We start from the raw sequence: 16,822 nt of genomic DNA, 5'->3' as shown, positions 1-16,822 counted from the left end.
TCTTTATGCAAATGCTGTGTTTTGTTTGCTGTGGTTTTCTAATTCTTGAAATCTGGTAGTATTATCCCTCTAATTTGGTTCTTCTTTTTCAGAATTGTTTCTTTGCATTTTTATATAAATTTAAAGTCAGCTTGTCTGTTCTATGAAACACCCTGCTGGGATTGTGAATAGAACTGCTGTGAATCTGTAGCTCAGTTTGGGGCAAATTAACATGGTAGAAAAATTGAGTCTTCCAACCTGTGAACAAAGTATCTCTCATTTATCTAGACATTATTTAATTTCTTTCAACAATATTTGTAGTTCTCAGTAGACAGGTATTTTATGTCTTTAGGTTTATGCTTAAATATTTCATATTTTTGATGCTATTTTAAAAATTTCAATTTCTTTAAATTTTTTTTTTTAATCATTTTTGAGAGACAGACAGAGACAGAGCGCAAGCAGGGGTGGGGCAGAGAGAGAGAGGGAGACACAGAATCCAAAGCAGGCTCCAGGCTCTGAGCTGTCAGCACAGAGCCCAATGCGGGGCTCGAACTCATGAACCGTGAGATCATGACCTAAGACGAAGTCAGATGCTTAACTGACTGAGCCACCCAGGTGCCCCTAAAATTTCAATTTCTTTTTTTCTTTTGATGTTGACATTTGATTGATTTGATTTGATTTTTTTAAAATATAATTTATTGTCAAGTTAGCTAACATACAGTGTATATAGTGTGCTCTTGGTTTCAGGAGTAGATTCCCATAATTCATCACGTACATACAACATCCAGTGCTCATCCCAACAAGTGCCCTCCTCAATGCTCATCACCCATTTCCCCCCTCCCCCACCTCCCCCCATCAACCCTCAGTTTGTTTCTCTGTATTTAAGAGTCTTAAGGTTTGCCTCCCTGTCTGTTTGAAACTATTTTTTTCCCCTTCCCTTCCCCCATGGTCTTCTGTAAAGTTTCTCAAATTCCACATATGAGTGAAAACTTATGATATGTGTCCTTCTCTGACTGACTTATTTCATTCAGCATGATACCCTCCAGTTCCATCCACATTGTTGCAAATGGCAAGATTTCATTCTTTATCATTGCCAAGTAGTATTCCATTGTATATGTAAACCACATCTTTTAAAATTTCAATTTCTAATTGTTCTTACTGATTTTGGTACCATATAAAAAGACACCAGTTTTTATGTATGATTGATGTACTATACTCTGAAATCTTGCTAACCTCACTTATCAGTTCTAGTAGCCTTAAAAAAATTTTTTTAAAAGATTTTATTGGTGGTTCCACATGTCATTTTGAATAAAGACAACTTTAAATCCCACTTTCCAATCTTAATGTCTTTTATTGATTTCTCTTGCCTGATTGGATTGGTTAGAATTTATAGTGCAATGTTGAATAGAAGTGGTTAGAGCAGGTATCTCTAACTTCTTGATCTTATGGGCAATATTGCAGTTTCCCCCCATTAATTATGATATTAGGTGTACCTTTTTTTTTTTTTTTTTTTGTAGATGCTTTGTATCAGATTGAAGAATTCTTTTCTACTTAATATTTACTGAGAGTTTTTAACATGAATAGATGTTGATTTTTGTCATGTTGGTTCTTCTGCATTGATTGAGATGGTAATATATGGTTTTTCTGTTTTTAATCTCAATGTTGTGAATTACATTGATTGATTCTCAGATGTAGAATCTACCCTTGAATTCCTGGGATAAAACACCTAGTTATAATGTATTAAAATACTTCGTTATAATCTCATTTCTATATTGATGGATTCCATTTGTTAATATATATGTATATTTTTAAGTTTTTATTTAAATTCCAGTTAGTTAAAATACAGTATAATATTAGTTTCAGGTGTACAGTGTAGTGATTCTACACTTCCATACAACACCTACTCATCACAACAAGTGCACTACTTACTCCCCATCGCCTATTTTACCCATCCCCCTACCCACCTCCCTTTTGGTAACCATCAGTTCTCTATAGTTAAGAGTCTGTTTCTTGCTTTACCTCACTTTTTCTTTTCTTCCCCCCACCTTTATTCATTTGTCTAGTTTCTTAAATTCCACATGAGTGAAATCATGTGATATTTGTCTTTCTCTGACTTATTTTGCTTAGCATAATACTCTGTAGCTCCATCCGGGTCTTTGCAAGTGGCAAGATTTCATTCCTTTTTATGGCTGAATAAGACTCTATTGTATGTATGTATGTATATGTGTGTGTATCTACATCTATATCTACATCTATATCTATATCATCTAAATCTAAAACTATGTCTATATCTATATCTACATCTATGTATCTGTATCTGTATCAATATCTTTATCTATCTGTCATCTTCTTTATTCACCACTCAGTGGACATTTCAGCTCTTTCCATACTTTGGCTATTGTTGATAATGCTGCTATGAACATTGGGTGCATGTATCCTTTTGAATAAGTATTTTGTATCCTTTGGGTAGAGATTGCACCTAATGGTGCAATTGCTAGATTGTAGGGTAGTTCTGTTTTTTTTTTTTTTTTTTTTTTTTCTGTTTCAAGTTTTAATTTAAACTCTAGTTAGTTAACATATAGTGTAATATTAGTTTCAGGAGTAGAATTTAGTGGTTCATCACTTACATATAACATTCAATGCTTATCATAAATGCCCTTCTTTTTTTTCTTTTTTAATTAAAATTAAAAACATTTTAAAGATTTTTTTATTAAAATATTAAAAAAATTTTAATGTTTATTTTTGAGAGAGGGAGAGAGAGACACAGGAGAGAGAGAATGAGTGGGAGAGGGGCAGAGAGAGGGGACAGAGGATCTGAAGCAGACTCTGCGCAGACAGCAGCAAGCCTGATGTGGGGCTCAAACTCATGAACCGTGAGATAATGACCTGAGTCAAAATAGGACACTCAAATGACTGAGCCACCCAGGCACCTTAACAAGTGTCTTTCTCTTTATTTATTTATTTTATTATAAATTTAAAAAAAAAAAATATTTAGAGAGAGAGGGAGACAGAGCATGAGCGGGGAGGGGAGGATGGGCAGATAGAGAGGGAGACACAGAATCTGGAGCAGGCTCCAGGCTCTGAGCTGTCAGCACAGAACCTGATATGGGTCTCGAACCCACGAATATCGAGATCATTACCTGAGCTGAAGTTGGACGCTCAACCGACTGACCCACCGAGGGGCCCCATCAACAAGTGTCTTTCTAAATATCTATCGCCCATTTAGCCCATCCTCCTGTCCATCTCCCCTCCAGCAACCCTCAGTTTATTCTCTATGGTTAAAACTGTCTTTTATGATTTGCCTCGCTTTTTCTTTCCCCTATGTTCCTCTGTTTTGTTTCTTAAATTCCACATATGAGTGAAATCATATGGTATTTGTCTTTTTCTGACTGATTTATTTCACTTAGCATAATACACCCTAGCGCCATCCACATTGTTGCAAATGACAAGATTTCATTCTGTTTGATGACTGATATTCCATTATATATATACCACATCTTCTTTATCCATTCATCAGTTGATGGACGTAGGCTCTTTCCATAATTTGGCTATTGTTGATAATGCTGCTGCAAACATTGGGGTGCATATGCCCCTGCGAATCAGTATTTTTGTGTCATTTGGGTAAATACCTAATAGTTCAATTGCTAGATTGTAGGGTAGTTCTTTTTTTAATTGAGGGACCTCCATACTGTTTTCCAGAGTGGCTGCACTAGTTTGCATTCCCACCAACAGTGTGAGAGGATTCCCCTTTCTCCACATCCTCTCCACATCCAATACCTGTTGTTTCCTGTGTTGTTAATCTTAGCTGTTCTAACTGGTGTGAAGTGATATTTCACTTCATATCTGTATGTCTTCTTTGGAAAAATGTCTATGTCTTTTGCCCATTAAAAAAAATTTTTTTTAATGTTTATTTACTTTTGAGAGAGAGAGAGAGAGAGAGAGACAGACAGACAGAGAGAGCGAGCACGAGCAGGGGAAGGACAGAAAGAGAGGGAGACACAGAATCCGAAGCAGGCTCCAGGCTCTGAGCTGTCAGCATAGAGCCAGACACAGGACTTGAACTCACAAATGGCGAGGTCATGACCTGAGCCAAAGTCAGACGCTAAACTGACTGAGCCACCCAGGTGCCCATCTTTTGCCCATTTTTAAACTGGTTTATTTGTTTTTCGGTGTTGAGTTTTATAAGTTATTTATAGATTTTGGATATTAGTTCTTTATCAGGTCATTTGCAAATATTTTCTTCCATTCCATAGGTTGCCTTTTAGTTTTGTTTTGTTTCCTTTGCTGTGCAGAAGCTTTTAATTTTGGTGAAGTCCCAATAGTTGATTTTTGCTCTTGTTTCCCTTGCTTCAGGAGACCTATCTAGTGAGAACTTGCTACAGCCAATATCAAAGAGGTTATTGCCTGTATTCTTCTCTCGGATTTTAATGGTTTCCTGTCTCATATTTAAGTCTTTCATCCATTTTGAATTTATTTTTTTTTGTATGATATAAGAACATGATCCAGTTTGATTCTTTTGCATGTTACTGTCCAGTTTCACCAGCACCGTTTGTTGAAGAGACTTTTTTCCATTGGATATTATTTCCTGCTTTGTTGAAGATTGGTCATACCATTGTGGGTTCATTTCTGGGTTTTCTATTCTGTTCTATTGATCTTTGTGTCTATATTTGTGCTAGTACCGTACTGTCTTGATCACTGCAGCTTTGTAATGTAGCATTAAGTCTGGAATTGTGATGCCTCCAGCTTTGTTGTTTTGTTTTTTTTTTTTTTCCCCCAAGGTGGCTTTGGCTATTTGGGGTCTTTTGTGGTTCCATACAAATTTTAGGATTATTTGTTGTAAGTCTGTGAAAAATGCTGTGGTTATTTTGATAAGGATTACATTAAATGTGTAGATTGCTTGGGGTAGTACAGGTATTTTAACAATATTTACTCTTCCAGTGCATGAGCATGGAATGTTTTTCCATCTCTTTGTGTAATCTTCAGTTTCTTTCATCATTGTTTTATAGTTTTCAGAGTCCAGATCTTTTACCTCTTTGGTTAAGTTTTTGTTTTTTGGTGCAATTGTAAATGGGATTGATTCCTTGATTTCTCCTTCTGCTGCTTCATTTTGGTGTATAGAAATGCAACAGATTTCTGTATGTTGATTTTGTATTCCGTAATTTTACTGAATTTGTGTATCAGTTCTAGCAAGTTCTGGGGTGGGGGGGGTCTTTTGGATTTTTTTATGTAGAGTATCATGTCATCTGGAAATACTGAAAGTTTGACTTCTTTGCTGATTTGGATACATTTTATTTCTTTGTGTTGTCTGATTGCTGAGGCTAGGACTTCTACTACTATGTTAAATAACAATGGTGAGAATGGACATCTCTGACTTGTTCCTGAAAGTAGAGGAAAAGCTCAGTTTTACCCCATTAAGTATGATATTAACTGTGGTCTTTATTATGTTGAGGTATGTTCTCGGTATGTTCTCTCTAACCTTACTTTGTTGAGGTTTTTTTTTTTATCATGAATGGATATTGTACTTTATAAAATGCTTTTTCTGCATCTCTTGAGAGGATCATATGGTTCTTATCCATTTATTTATTTGTTTGTTTGTTATTATGTTTGTTTATTTTTAGAGAGAGACAGAGACAGAGTGAGAATGGGGGAGGGGCAGACAGGGAGACACAGAATCCAAACCAAGCTCCAGACTCTGAGCTGTCAGCACAGAGCCCAATGAGGGGCTCAGACTCACAAACTGTGAGATCATGACCTGAGCTGAAGTCTGACGCTTAACTGACTGAGCCACCCAAGCGCCCCGGTTCTTATCCTTTAATTAATATGGTGTATCACATTGCTTGGCTTATGGATATTGAACCACACTTGCAAATGGGAATAAATCTCACTTGATCATGGTGAAGGATTCTTTTAAGGTACTGTTGGACAAAACACAATTTGATAGTATTTTATTGAGAATTTTGCATCAGTGTTCATCAGGGATATTGGCCTGTAGTTCTTTTTTCGTGGAGTCTTTGTCTGGTTTTGGTGTCAGGGTAATGCTGGCCTCATAGAATGAATTTGGAAGTTTTCCTTTCATTTCTTTTTCTTTGGAATAGTTTGAGAATAGGTATTAACTGTTCTTTAAATGTTTGGTAGAATTCCCCTGTGAAGTCATTTGGCCCTGGACTTGTTTGTTGGGAGATTTTTGATTACTGATTCAGTTTCTTTGCTGGGTATCAGTCTGTTCAAGTTTTCTATTTCTTCCTGTTTCTGTTTTGGTAGTTTATATGTTTGTAGGAATATATCCTTTTTTTCCAGGTTGTCCAACTTGTTGGCATATAGTTTCTATAATATTCTATTATAACTGTATTTCTGTGACATTGGTTGTGCTTTTTCTTCTCACATTTGTGATTTTATTTATTTGTGTTCTTTCTCTTTTTGATAAGTCAGGCTAGAGATTTATCAATTCTATTAATTTTTCAAAGAAACAGCTCCTGGTTTCATTGATCTGTTAGTTTCTATATCATTTAATTTTTGCTCTAAACTTTGTTATTTCCCTTCTTCTGCTGGATTTAAGCTTCATTTGTTTTTCTTTTTCTAGCTCCTTTAGGTGTAAGCTTAGGTTATTTATGTTAGATTTTTCTTGCTTCGTGAAGTAGGACTGTATTGCTATATACTTCCCTCTTGTGACTACTTTTGCTCAATCCCAAAGGTTTTGGGACATTGTGTTTTCATTTTCATTTGTTTCCATGTATTTTTAATTTCTTTTTTGATTTCCTGGTTGACCCATTCATTATTTAGAAGAATGACTTTGTACTCTTGCCGGTTTTTCTTGTGTTTGACCTCATAGTATTTTGGTCAGAAAATATGCATGGTATGATCTCATTCTTTTTGTACTTGTTGAGGCCTGATTTGTGATCAATTATGTGATCTATTCTGGAGAATATCCTATGTGCACTTGAAAAGAATGTGTATTTGGAAGCTCCTGTGTGGTTCAGTCGGTTAAGTGTCTGCTCTTTATCTCAGCTCAGGTCTTGATTTCAGGGTCTTGAGTTGAAGCCCACTGTTGGGCCCCATGATGGGCATGGAGCTTACTTGAAGAAAAACAAGAAAAGAAAATAATGTGTATCCTACTGCTTTAGGATGGGATGTTCTGAATATATCTGTGAAGTCCATCTGGTCCAGGGTATTATTCAACGTCACATTTCCTTGTTGATTTTCTGCTTATGTGATTTATCTGTTGATGTAAGTTGGGTGTTAATGTCCTCTACTATTATTGTTTTATTATCAATGAGTTTCTTCATGTTTGTTATTGTTTTATATATTTAGGTGGTTCCATGTTGGATATATAAATATTTAAAATTACTAAATCTTCTTGTTGGGTAATCCCCTTTATTATGATATAGTCAAGTCCATTTGCATGATAAGTGTTTCTCCATCCCCTCACTTTCAGTCCACAGGTGTATTTAGGTCTAAAATGAGTCTCTTGTGTATAGCATATAAATGGGTCTTGTTTTCTTATTCATTCTGATTCCCTGTGTCTTATGATTGGAACATTTAGTCCATTTACCTCAGAAGAATTATTGATAGATATGTATTTAGTACCATTTTATTACTTGTTTTGTCTTTGTTTCTGGAGATTTTCTCTGTTCCTTTCTTGTCTTTGTCACTTTTGGTTTTTCCTTTCCACTTAGAGAATTCCCTTTAACATTTCTTGCAGGGCTGGTTTAGTGGTCATAAACTCTTTTAGTTTTTGTTTGTCTGGGAAATCTTCATCTTTCCTATTCTGAATGATAGCCTTGCTGGATAGAGTATTCTTGGCTGCAGATTTCTTGGCTGGGAGAAATCTGGCATGTTGAATATATCATGCCACTCCCTTCTGGCTTGCCAAGTTTCTGTTGAGAGATCTGTAGCTCACCTTTTGGGTCTTCCCTTCATGCCACATCTTCTTTATCCATTCATCAGTCGATGGAAACTTGAGTTGTTTCCATAATTTAGCTATTGTATGTATAATGCTGCTGTAAACATTAGGGTACATGTATCTCTTTGAATTAGTATTTTTTTAATTCTTTGGGTTATTACCTAGTAGTACAATTGCTGGATCATAGGGTAGTTCTACTTTTAACCTTTTGAAGAACCTGTTTCCAGAGAAGCTGTACCTGTCTGCATTCCTTGTTAATATTTTCTGAAGGATTTTTACATTTATCTTTATGAGAGATATTGGTCTGTAGTTTTGGTTTATACTGTTTTTCTTAATAGTATCTTACTCTGACTTTAGTATTCAAGTAATCCTGGCTTCATAGAATAAGTTGAGGAGTGTTCCTCCTTCAATTTTTGGGAAGAGTTTGTGGGAATTGTTATTATTTCTTTCTTAAATACTTAGTATAATTTATCATTAAAACTATCTGGACCTGGAGGTTTTTGTTGTTGTTGTTGTTTGTGGAAAGATTTTAAACTGCAGATTCAGTTTCTTTAACATATATAGTGCTATTCAGGTTACTTATTTCTTCTTGAATAAGCTTAATAATTGTGTCTTTCACAGAATTTAAGTTGTTAAGTTTATTGGCATGAAATTGTTAAAAATACTCCCTTTTTATCTTTTTATTATTTTAAGAATCTGGGGTGATATCACTTCTCTCATTTCCTGATACTGGTAATTTATGTCTTTTTTTTTTTTTTTTTTCCAAGATTAGTCTGTTTATAGGTTTACCAATTTTGTTGACCTCTGCGGTGAACCAGCTCTTGGTTTTATAGAGTTTATTTTGTATTTCGTTAATGTTTGCTTTTATCTTTATTACTTTTTTTTTCCTGTTAACTTCAGATTTGATTTGCTCTTCTTTTTCTAGTTTCATAAGATTAAAGCTAAAGCTAACTTATTTGAGACCTTATGTCTTTTCTAGAATAGGTATTTGGTGCTAGAAATTTCCTGTTAGTACTGTTTTAGTGTTACTTTCCAAGATGTGGTGTTTTCATTTTTGTTCAGTTTAAAATACCTTTTAATTTCCCTTTTGATTTAATCTTTTACCCTTTATTTAGAAATGTGTTATTTAGTTTCCAAATGTTTGGAAATTTTCCAGAGATTTTTCTGTTATTAGTTTATAACTTAATTCCATTGTGGTCCGAGAACATACTTTGCATCACTTGAATCCTTTGAATTTATTGAGACTTGTTTTATGGTCCAGAATATTTTATTTCTTGGTGAATGTTTTGTGAGAAATAGAGGACAAATGTACTTGTTAATTGTTATATCACTTATTAAGAGGAGAAGGCATTGAATTTCTGATGTAAATTGTGCATTTTCAACTTCTCTTTGCAGTTCTATTAGTTTTTGCTTCATATATTTTAAAGCTGTGTTACTAGTTGACTAAATGTTTAAAATTGTTATGTCTTCTTGATTAATTGGCCCATTTATCATGAAATAAACTTTGTTATCCTTGGTATTAATCTTTACTCTGAAATCTACTTTGATATTAATATGGCCATTCTGACTTTTCTTTGATATGTTAGCATGGCACATTTTTTTTTCTATCCCATTGCTTTTAAACTATGTCATCCTTGCAGGGGCCATGCTAATCTTTAATCTTCTCTGTATTGTTCCAATTTTAGTATATGTGCTGCTGAAGCGAGGACTAAACTGCGTCTTCGTAGTTGAAATGCAGTATTTGTAGGTAGCATGTGGTTGGATTTTGCTTTTGACAGTCTCTACCTTTCTAATGGGGGCATTTACGTCATTTTTTTAAAATTTTCACAACAATCCTATGTGTTCTTTTTAGTGCCATTTTACTAAAGAAGTAAGGAAACAGAAAGAATAAGTCATTTTCTTAACTTTGTATATAGTAAATGGTAAAGCTACCACTTAAACTCATAAACAGTGCGTCCCATGATTCCTACTGGAAATTATTGGGGTTCTTTTAATTTTTTCCAGTTTTATTGAGATATAGTTGACATATAACATTGTATTAGTTTTAGATGTATAATAATCTGGTGGGATTCTGTAGAGAAGTTTCTGAAAAGCAGAGGATTGACTTGGATACATTTGTATTTTATAGAGTGTTTATGTTGATGGTGGTAAGGAGGATAGTGTGAATGGGAAAGTCTTATGTTAAGAGAATGATGTTAGGATGGTCTCATAGTAGTTTAGGAGAGAGAGGTTGATATTCTTTGCTAAGACATTGGCAAAGAGTATAAAGAGAGGAGGCCAAATCTGAAAAATATTTTTGAAGTTGAATCAGTAGTTTGATAGTTGTTTGCAGGAAAGAATGATGAGAGAAATGGAGGAGATAAGTAAGACCACTCAAAGGTGTCTTGCCTGTGAGCCTAGGAAAATAGTGACATCTACAAGATCAGGAGGCAGGAGAGTTTAAATCATACAGACCAATCATAGGGTGAAAAACCAGACAAATCCAGATTATGGCATTCTTTTGTTGTGTTTTTTTCCTTTCATGACATTGACATTTTTGAAGAGTTGAGGCCATTTGTCATGTAGAATATATGCCATTATCTAGGTTTGTCTGATTTTCCCCCTATGATTAGATTCAGGCTAAACATTTTTGGCCAGGAATACCAAATAGTTCTCATTGGGTCGTATCAGGAGGTACATGATACCGTTTGTGTGATTATGGATGATGCTGACTTTAATCAGTTGGTTAGGGTACTTTCTACCTGATCTCCTTTCTACAAATACACATTTATTTCTTAGTAATTGTAATACACATATATTTTTTACTACTTTGTATTCCTACAAATTAGTAAGCTATCTGTGGAGTAAAACAGCAGATTATGTGTGTATTTTATAACTTAATCCTCCATTTTAAAGGTGAATAAGTTTTGGGTTTGTATGGAAATAATGGTGTGGATGGAATGTTTGGATGGCAAGGGAAAGAGTAGGTATGAAATGAAAATGGACAGATAGAACTTTTGTGCCATGCTAGAATGGGAAAAATTAAAGGTTTTTAGCCTGAAGTTGGGGTGTTGGATTTGAGGGTTTTTTTTTTTTTGTTTGTTTGTTTTTTTAGAGAGACATTTGAGAACTACTTATGACATTAAAATTAACAGAATTTGGTGACTGGTTAAATGTTGGTTGTGGAAGATTGAGAGTTTCCTGGTGACACAATATTCAGTAAGGTTGCCTGTTTTTTGACTAGATTGTATTAAGTATAAAATTTAAGGAATTAGATTTTGTAAGTGTTACAGAGACAGGGCCTTGTGGATTTTCTTACAGTTTCTCTTATTCTTTATTCTGCTGTTTTTTTGAGGACTGTTTGAATGCTTAACAATATGAATCTATTTAGGGAAATGATTTCTTCTTGATTTATTCTACCCAAAATGCACACTTAGAGCTGCCACTAAGCCTTCAAATAGGATAGAACAGAATCTGGTACAATCTCTTAAAATTATTTCACTGGTAGAATAAGATTTTTGTTGCAAATAATCTGTAAGGTCACCTCTAGCTCTAAAATTTTGATTCTGTGGTGTATCAGTTTTTCTCTCAGACAGCATATTTTATTTTGTGAAAAAATTTAATGTTTTCTTTGTCTCTTTATGTTTTTCGAAGATGTTCTCAGTGCAACTGAGTCTTGGTGAGCAGACATGGGAATCCGAAGGGAGCAGTATAAAGAAGGCTCAACAGGCTGTTGCTAATAAAGCTTTGACTGAATCTACACTTCCCAAACCAGTTCAGAAACCACCCAAAACTAATGTTAATAATAACCCAGGTATGGCCCTGACTTGTTTCCTTCTGTTGTGTTGTTGTGTTCTGTATGTGTTATTCTCTGTACTTCTCTTTACAGCAGGCTGCTTGTATAGCTAACAGGTATTAATAGCTCACCTGAAAAAAACTGAATAATAATTAAAGGTGAGAGAATGAGGAACGTCATTGTAATTAAAAATTTGCTTTGTGGATACTCCAAAGATGCATTATTTACATTTTAAATGTTGACAAAAAGACCTTTGGATACAAAGACCAGAGAGTATGACTGAGTTTTTTTTTTTTTTTTTTAAGTTTTTAATTTTAATTCCAGTTAGTTAACATATGGTGTTATATTAGTTTCAGGTGTATAGTATAGTGACTCAATAATTCTATACATTACTATCTATACAGTAGATATTATATCTATACAATATGTCTATATTGTATTATATCTATGCAATAGATATCACTTTAAGTATTTTTATGATGGAGTAAAAAAAAAAAAAAAAAGACTTTTTCCTGCCAAAAATGACTCTGTAATGTATTTAACTGGAGTTCCTGTGCTTATGCTCATAATCGCCTGATATTTATTTCTTTCTCATGTGGCATGTGCTAAGTAGACACAGACTCTCCTTTCAAGAACTGCTCTTTTTCAAGCTCCATGAATTTCCTATTACTAGTCCTTTTGCTTCTGTTCAGCTGATTTTAGTATTTATTAAGTAAGCTTAAATAAACCAAAATGTTACTACAGTAAAGAAACACACCTGTATTGAAGTCAGTAAGAGATTGTTTCCTTTTATAATTTTTAAAAAATCTCTTCAGATTACCGATTGATCATTAGTGCCACACCACTGCCTCTATGTATTATGCGTTTGCTTTTATATATTTAAGAGATAGAAAACATTTTTCTTTTCTGTGAAGATTTTACAGCTGTGTACATAAAGCATATACATCAGTGGTAAAGATCAAGTACCAAGTGAATAATAACAGCCGTCAGTATTACAAGTAATGATAAGCTTGGATGAGAGTAGTTGAAGGAAGATAAGGTGTTTGAATGGAGCATAGACAGCTTGGTGCAGTGGCAGTATCGTAGCCAATGAGGTTTATCCGAGGCGTGATTATTGCTAATTGAATGGAGAGTAGACAGGTATAGAGGTGAGGAAAGAATATTCTAGGTGGAGGGAGTACTCTGAGGAGAGGCATTGGAAATAGGACTCTGGACTATGGGTTTGGTTAAAAAAAATTGGTTAAAAAATTTTTTGGTTTAACCAAAAAAATTTGGTTAAAAAAAATTGTTTTTTAATTAGATCAGGTAGATGACTAGGAAGAGATAAGACTGGAGATAAATTAGGGTTGAACTGTGATGAACTTGAATGCCACGTTTAGGAGATTAAATTTTATCTATGGTTTAGGAGGTTAATGTTTACAAGCTACTGGATGATGTGTTTAAAATGGCATTTTAGGAAGTTCAGTTTAGTATGTGGATTGAAGGTGGAAAATGCTAAAAGCAAGATCAGTTAGGAAACCATAGATTATGGGTGAAAAAAGAAGAAAAGAAACTCCTGTGCATGAGGTACTAGACACCCTCTGCTCTGCAGTAGTACTGGGAGTGGCAGTGGGAGTGGAACAGAAGCACAAGTATTGCCGACCCAATGGTCGAAGCCATGTTAGAGAACAAGCTCTTCAGGGCTTATAGTATGAAGCAAGAGCAGCCTGTGCCCATCTCTGCGTCAGGTCCACTGTAGAGGATTAGACTGGGAGGTGAACCAGCAAGGAGTCAGAAGGAAACAGGAGAGTCCGAAAGATCAGTGGAGATGAGTTTCTGCTGTTGAGTGTTTCAGTGAGCTGATAGAGTAGATTTTTGAAGGTAAAGTTTTAAAATAGAGCATAATATTGCATACCAGCAAGTGCACAAATTACAGTTGTAGAACCTTGATGGTTTTTTGCACTGTGAACACTTTACCAGTACCTGTGCCCCAGAAGCCTCCCTCATTCCCCCTTCTAGTGGTTAAACAACTCCAGAGGAAGCCACTGTTCTGCTTATCTGTCTTAAACTTGTGCCTGCTTGTTGGAATCATACACTATACTTTTCTGTGATAGCTTGTTTTTCTCAACGTTACATCTGTGAGACTCATCCATGTTGTATTTAACACTATAGTGTTTCATTGCTATATAGTATTCTATTGCATGAGTGTAATCTACTTTTCATTGTACTATTGATGGACATTTGGATTGTTTCCAGTTTTGGGCTCTTAGAAATAAAACTGTTGTCAACATTCTTGTATGTATACATTTTTGTTGCGATGGACCTAATATTGGAACTGTTGGGCCATGAGTTATGCATGTATTCATGTATAAATCAAATCAGAAGATGAATTAAGACCAGAGGTTGATGAGCATACACAGAAGACAGGTATCTCAGCTACTGTTCTTACATCAGTCTTTTATTCCTAGACCTATTGAAAAGATGAGAAAGCTATTGAGGCATCAGTTAGACACAGTAAGGAAACTATCACAGTTTTGGTCAGAAAGAATAGTTAATTAGAACAACAATTAAAGGATGTCCTTGAAGAGAGAATTTCCCTGGACATTCAGCTGGAAAAACTTTGACCACTCTCCTACCTATAAGCCAGTTGCTGTGAACTGTGAACATACCCATTTTTAAGTGTTTTTGGGGGCCCAAAATGTTTTGTTCAGCTCACTACTTAGTTCAGCATTAAATTTTATGATTCGCTTTTGCCCCATATGTTCTCCGTTGTATTTAAGTATCTTTTATTTTTTAATTTCAACAACAAAAATGGTCAGGATGATTAAAAAAAAAAAAAAAACAAACCCAAACCCCAAAACCCCCAAAGCATACATAAGGCATATAGGTGTTATGTGCCTGTAGTCCCAGCTACTTGGGAGTCTGAGCCAGGAGGACCGGTTGAGTCCAGAAGTTCTGGGCTGTAGTGTGCTATGCCAATCAAGTGTCTGCACTGATATAGTGCAGTGGGATTGATATAGTGACCTCCTGGGAGTAGGGGACTACCAGGTTGCCTACGGTGGGGTGAACCAGCCCAGGTTGGAAACAGAACACGTCAGAGTAGTGGGATTGTGCTTGTGAATAGCCACTTCACTCCAATCTGGGCAACATAATAAAACCTCCTCTGTTTTTGCCCGTCCCCAGTTTAGGGAATCCTGTGTCTAAAAAAAAAAAAAAAGTTTGGCCCTTTCCAAGTTCATACTTAAAAAAAAAACCACATGCATAAGAAATACATACAAATACATAATGTCAGACTATAATAGTGTATTTCTTAGCTATTCTTCGGGGGTATAATAGTAATTCAGTGTAGTTTTAATTTGGATCCCTGGTAACTAATGATGGTCAGCATCTTTTCATATGTCTGTTGGTATTAAGATCTCTGTTGTCGAGTGCCAGTTGAAATAATTTTCCTGTTAAAAAAAATGCAGGGGTGCCTGGGTGGCTCAGTTGGTTAAGCATCCAGCTCTTGATTTTGGCTCAGGTCATGATATCCCGGTTTGTGGGTTTGAGTCTGTGCTGGGCTCTGTAGTGCAGAGCCTGCCTCGGATACTCTCTCTCTCTTTCCCCCTCTCTCTGCCCCTCCCTCACTCATGTGCTCTGTCTCTGTCTCAAATAAGCTTAAAAAAATAAACTTTTTTGGAAATGAGTTCATACTTATGTAAAGTTTGTAAAAAGAGTACATAGAGCTCCTTTGTACACTTCATCCAGATTCCCCAATTGTTAACATTTCTGAACCATTTGAGAATAAGTTGTGGACATTTGATCCCATTTCCCTTCGTACTTCAAAGTATTTTTTCCCAAGTACATGGCCATTCTTCTGACAGGAAGTTAACATTGATCTCGTATTATCATGTAATGCAAAGATTCCATTTTGGTTCATTAATTGTCCCAGTAATATCCTTTGTAGGCCTGTGATCTAATCAGGATCATGTACTTAGTGTTTCTTTTCATTCTACTTTAATGTGGAATAGTTCCTTAGAGCTTCTTATCTTTTATGACCATGACATTTTGGACAGTACAGGCCACCTCATTTGTAGAATGCCCCTTGATTGAGTTTATCTGGTGCTTCCTCATGATTTATGCATTTTTAGCATGAATATCCCAGTGACCTAGTTTTATCTCAGTGATATATAGCAGGACACACCCCATTTTGATTTGACCCATTAGTGATGACTTTTGTCACTTGGTGAAGAGTATGTTTGTAGGGTTCTCTATTGTAAAGTTAGTTAATAAGTATGTTTTCTTATTATATAATAAGAAATTAATAAGGGTTTAATTAGTGTTTTCTGAGGAAAAACTTTGAGACTATATAAACATTCTGTTTCTCATCAAAGTTTGTATCACGTACCAGATTTGGCATCTATTGATGATTCTTTTCTGAATCAATTAATATTCTAAAGAGTGCCAAAGGGTGATTTTATCTGTCTGTCTGTCTGTCTCTTTTTGTGGTTTAAAACAACAGAAATTTATTCTGTCTCAAAGGGTGATATTTTAATTCCATTTATTTTAGATCTGTTAGTTGGCATTCTACCCTAGAATTTTCTTTCCCCTCATTTTTCTGTTTGTTCATTTATTTATATCACTATAGACTCTTGGATTCCTGTTTTGCTTACTGGTTTATAATCTATCATTATTTATTTTGGTTCTCAATTTGTCACAGACTTAGCCAGTGGTATGAACCTTTCAGGTTGACTCCACTGTCCTTCTAGCGTTTCCTCAGTTTTCTTTGAGCATTTCTTACTGTCTGGCACAGTAAGAGATTCCAAAGGCATCTCATATTATCCTTGTCCTGGTCCCAGCACCAGCCATTTCTTCAAGGCATCTTGGTTGATTAATCAGTTCATTCTTTGAACGAATATTTATTGAGTGACTGCTGTGCTCCAGGGACTATTCTAACTTCCTACATAGCTGTTTCCTGAAGTGTTAGTATTATGTAGCTCCTTGAAAAGTAGTTGTGGCATTTTTCTTCCATTTTTCACATAATAGGAATCCACAATTGTTGTTATGTACGTTTGTATATATAATCAATTAACCTTGTTCTGTTTTTCACTGATAAATACAGAAGTTTCCTTTAACATACCGAAAAACCGATAGAAATGGATTCTGTGTTGACTGTGTCAACCTTGCAGCCATGTAACACATGAGGATTC

General features: G+C 35.2%; 1 protein-coding gene and 2 pseudogenes across 16 annotated transcripts in view; 2 read left to right on the top strand and 1 right to left on the bottom strand.

Moving 5' to 3' along the window:
• The window catches only part of STAU2 (staufen double-stranded RNA binding protein 2), a 306,203-nt gene that overhangs the window by 39,443 nt on the left and 249,938 nt on the right, over window positions 1-16,822 (top strand). For all 16 annotated transcript variants that reach the window (XR_013553422.2, XM_078441529.1, XM_078441532.1 and 13 more), the window contains one exon: window positions 11,513-11,672. Coding sequence is in view for 15 of the 16 variants with exons in the window: in XM_078441529.1 (XP_078297655.1) it covers window positions 11,513-11,672 (160 nt within the window). In the remaining variant the exon portion in view is untranslated. The remainder of the gene's footprint in view (window positions 1-11,512; window positions 11,673-16,822) is intronic.
• On the bottom strand, window positions 9,476-9,588 carry LOC132664925 (U6 spliceosomal RNA; annotated as a pseudogene).
• On the top strand, window positions 12,715-12,781 carry LOC132664899 (U4 spliceosomal RNA; annotated as a pseudogene).

This window comes from Panthera onca, chromosome F2 (genome assembly GCF_046562875.1).
Source record: "Panthera onca isolate mPanOnc1 chromosome F2, mPanOnc1 haplotype 2, whole genome shotgun sequence".
NCBI classification, from domain to species: Eukaryota; Metazoa; Chordata; class Mammalia; order Carnivora; family Felidae; genus Panthera; species Panthera onca.
Note: the sequence above shows the minus strand (reverse complement) of the source record. Positions and strands in the feature narration are given on the sequence as shown.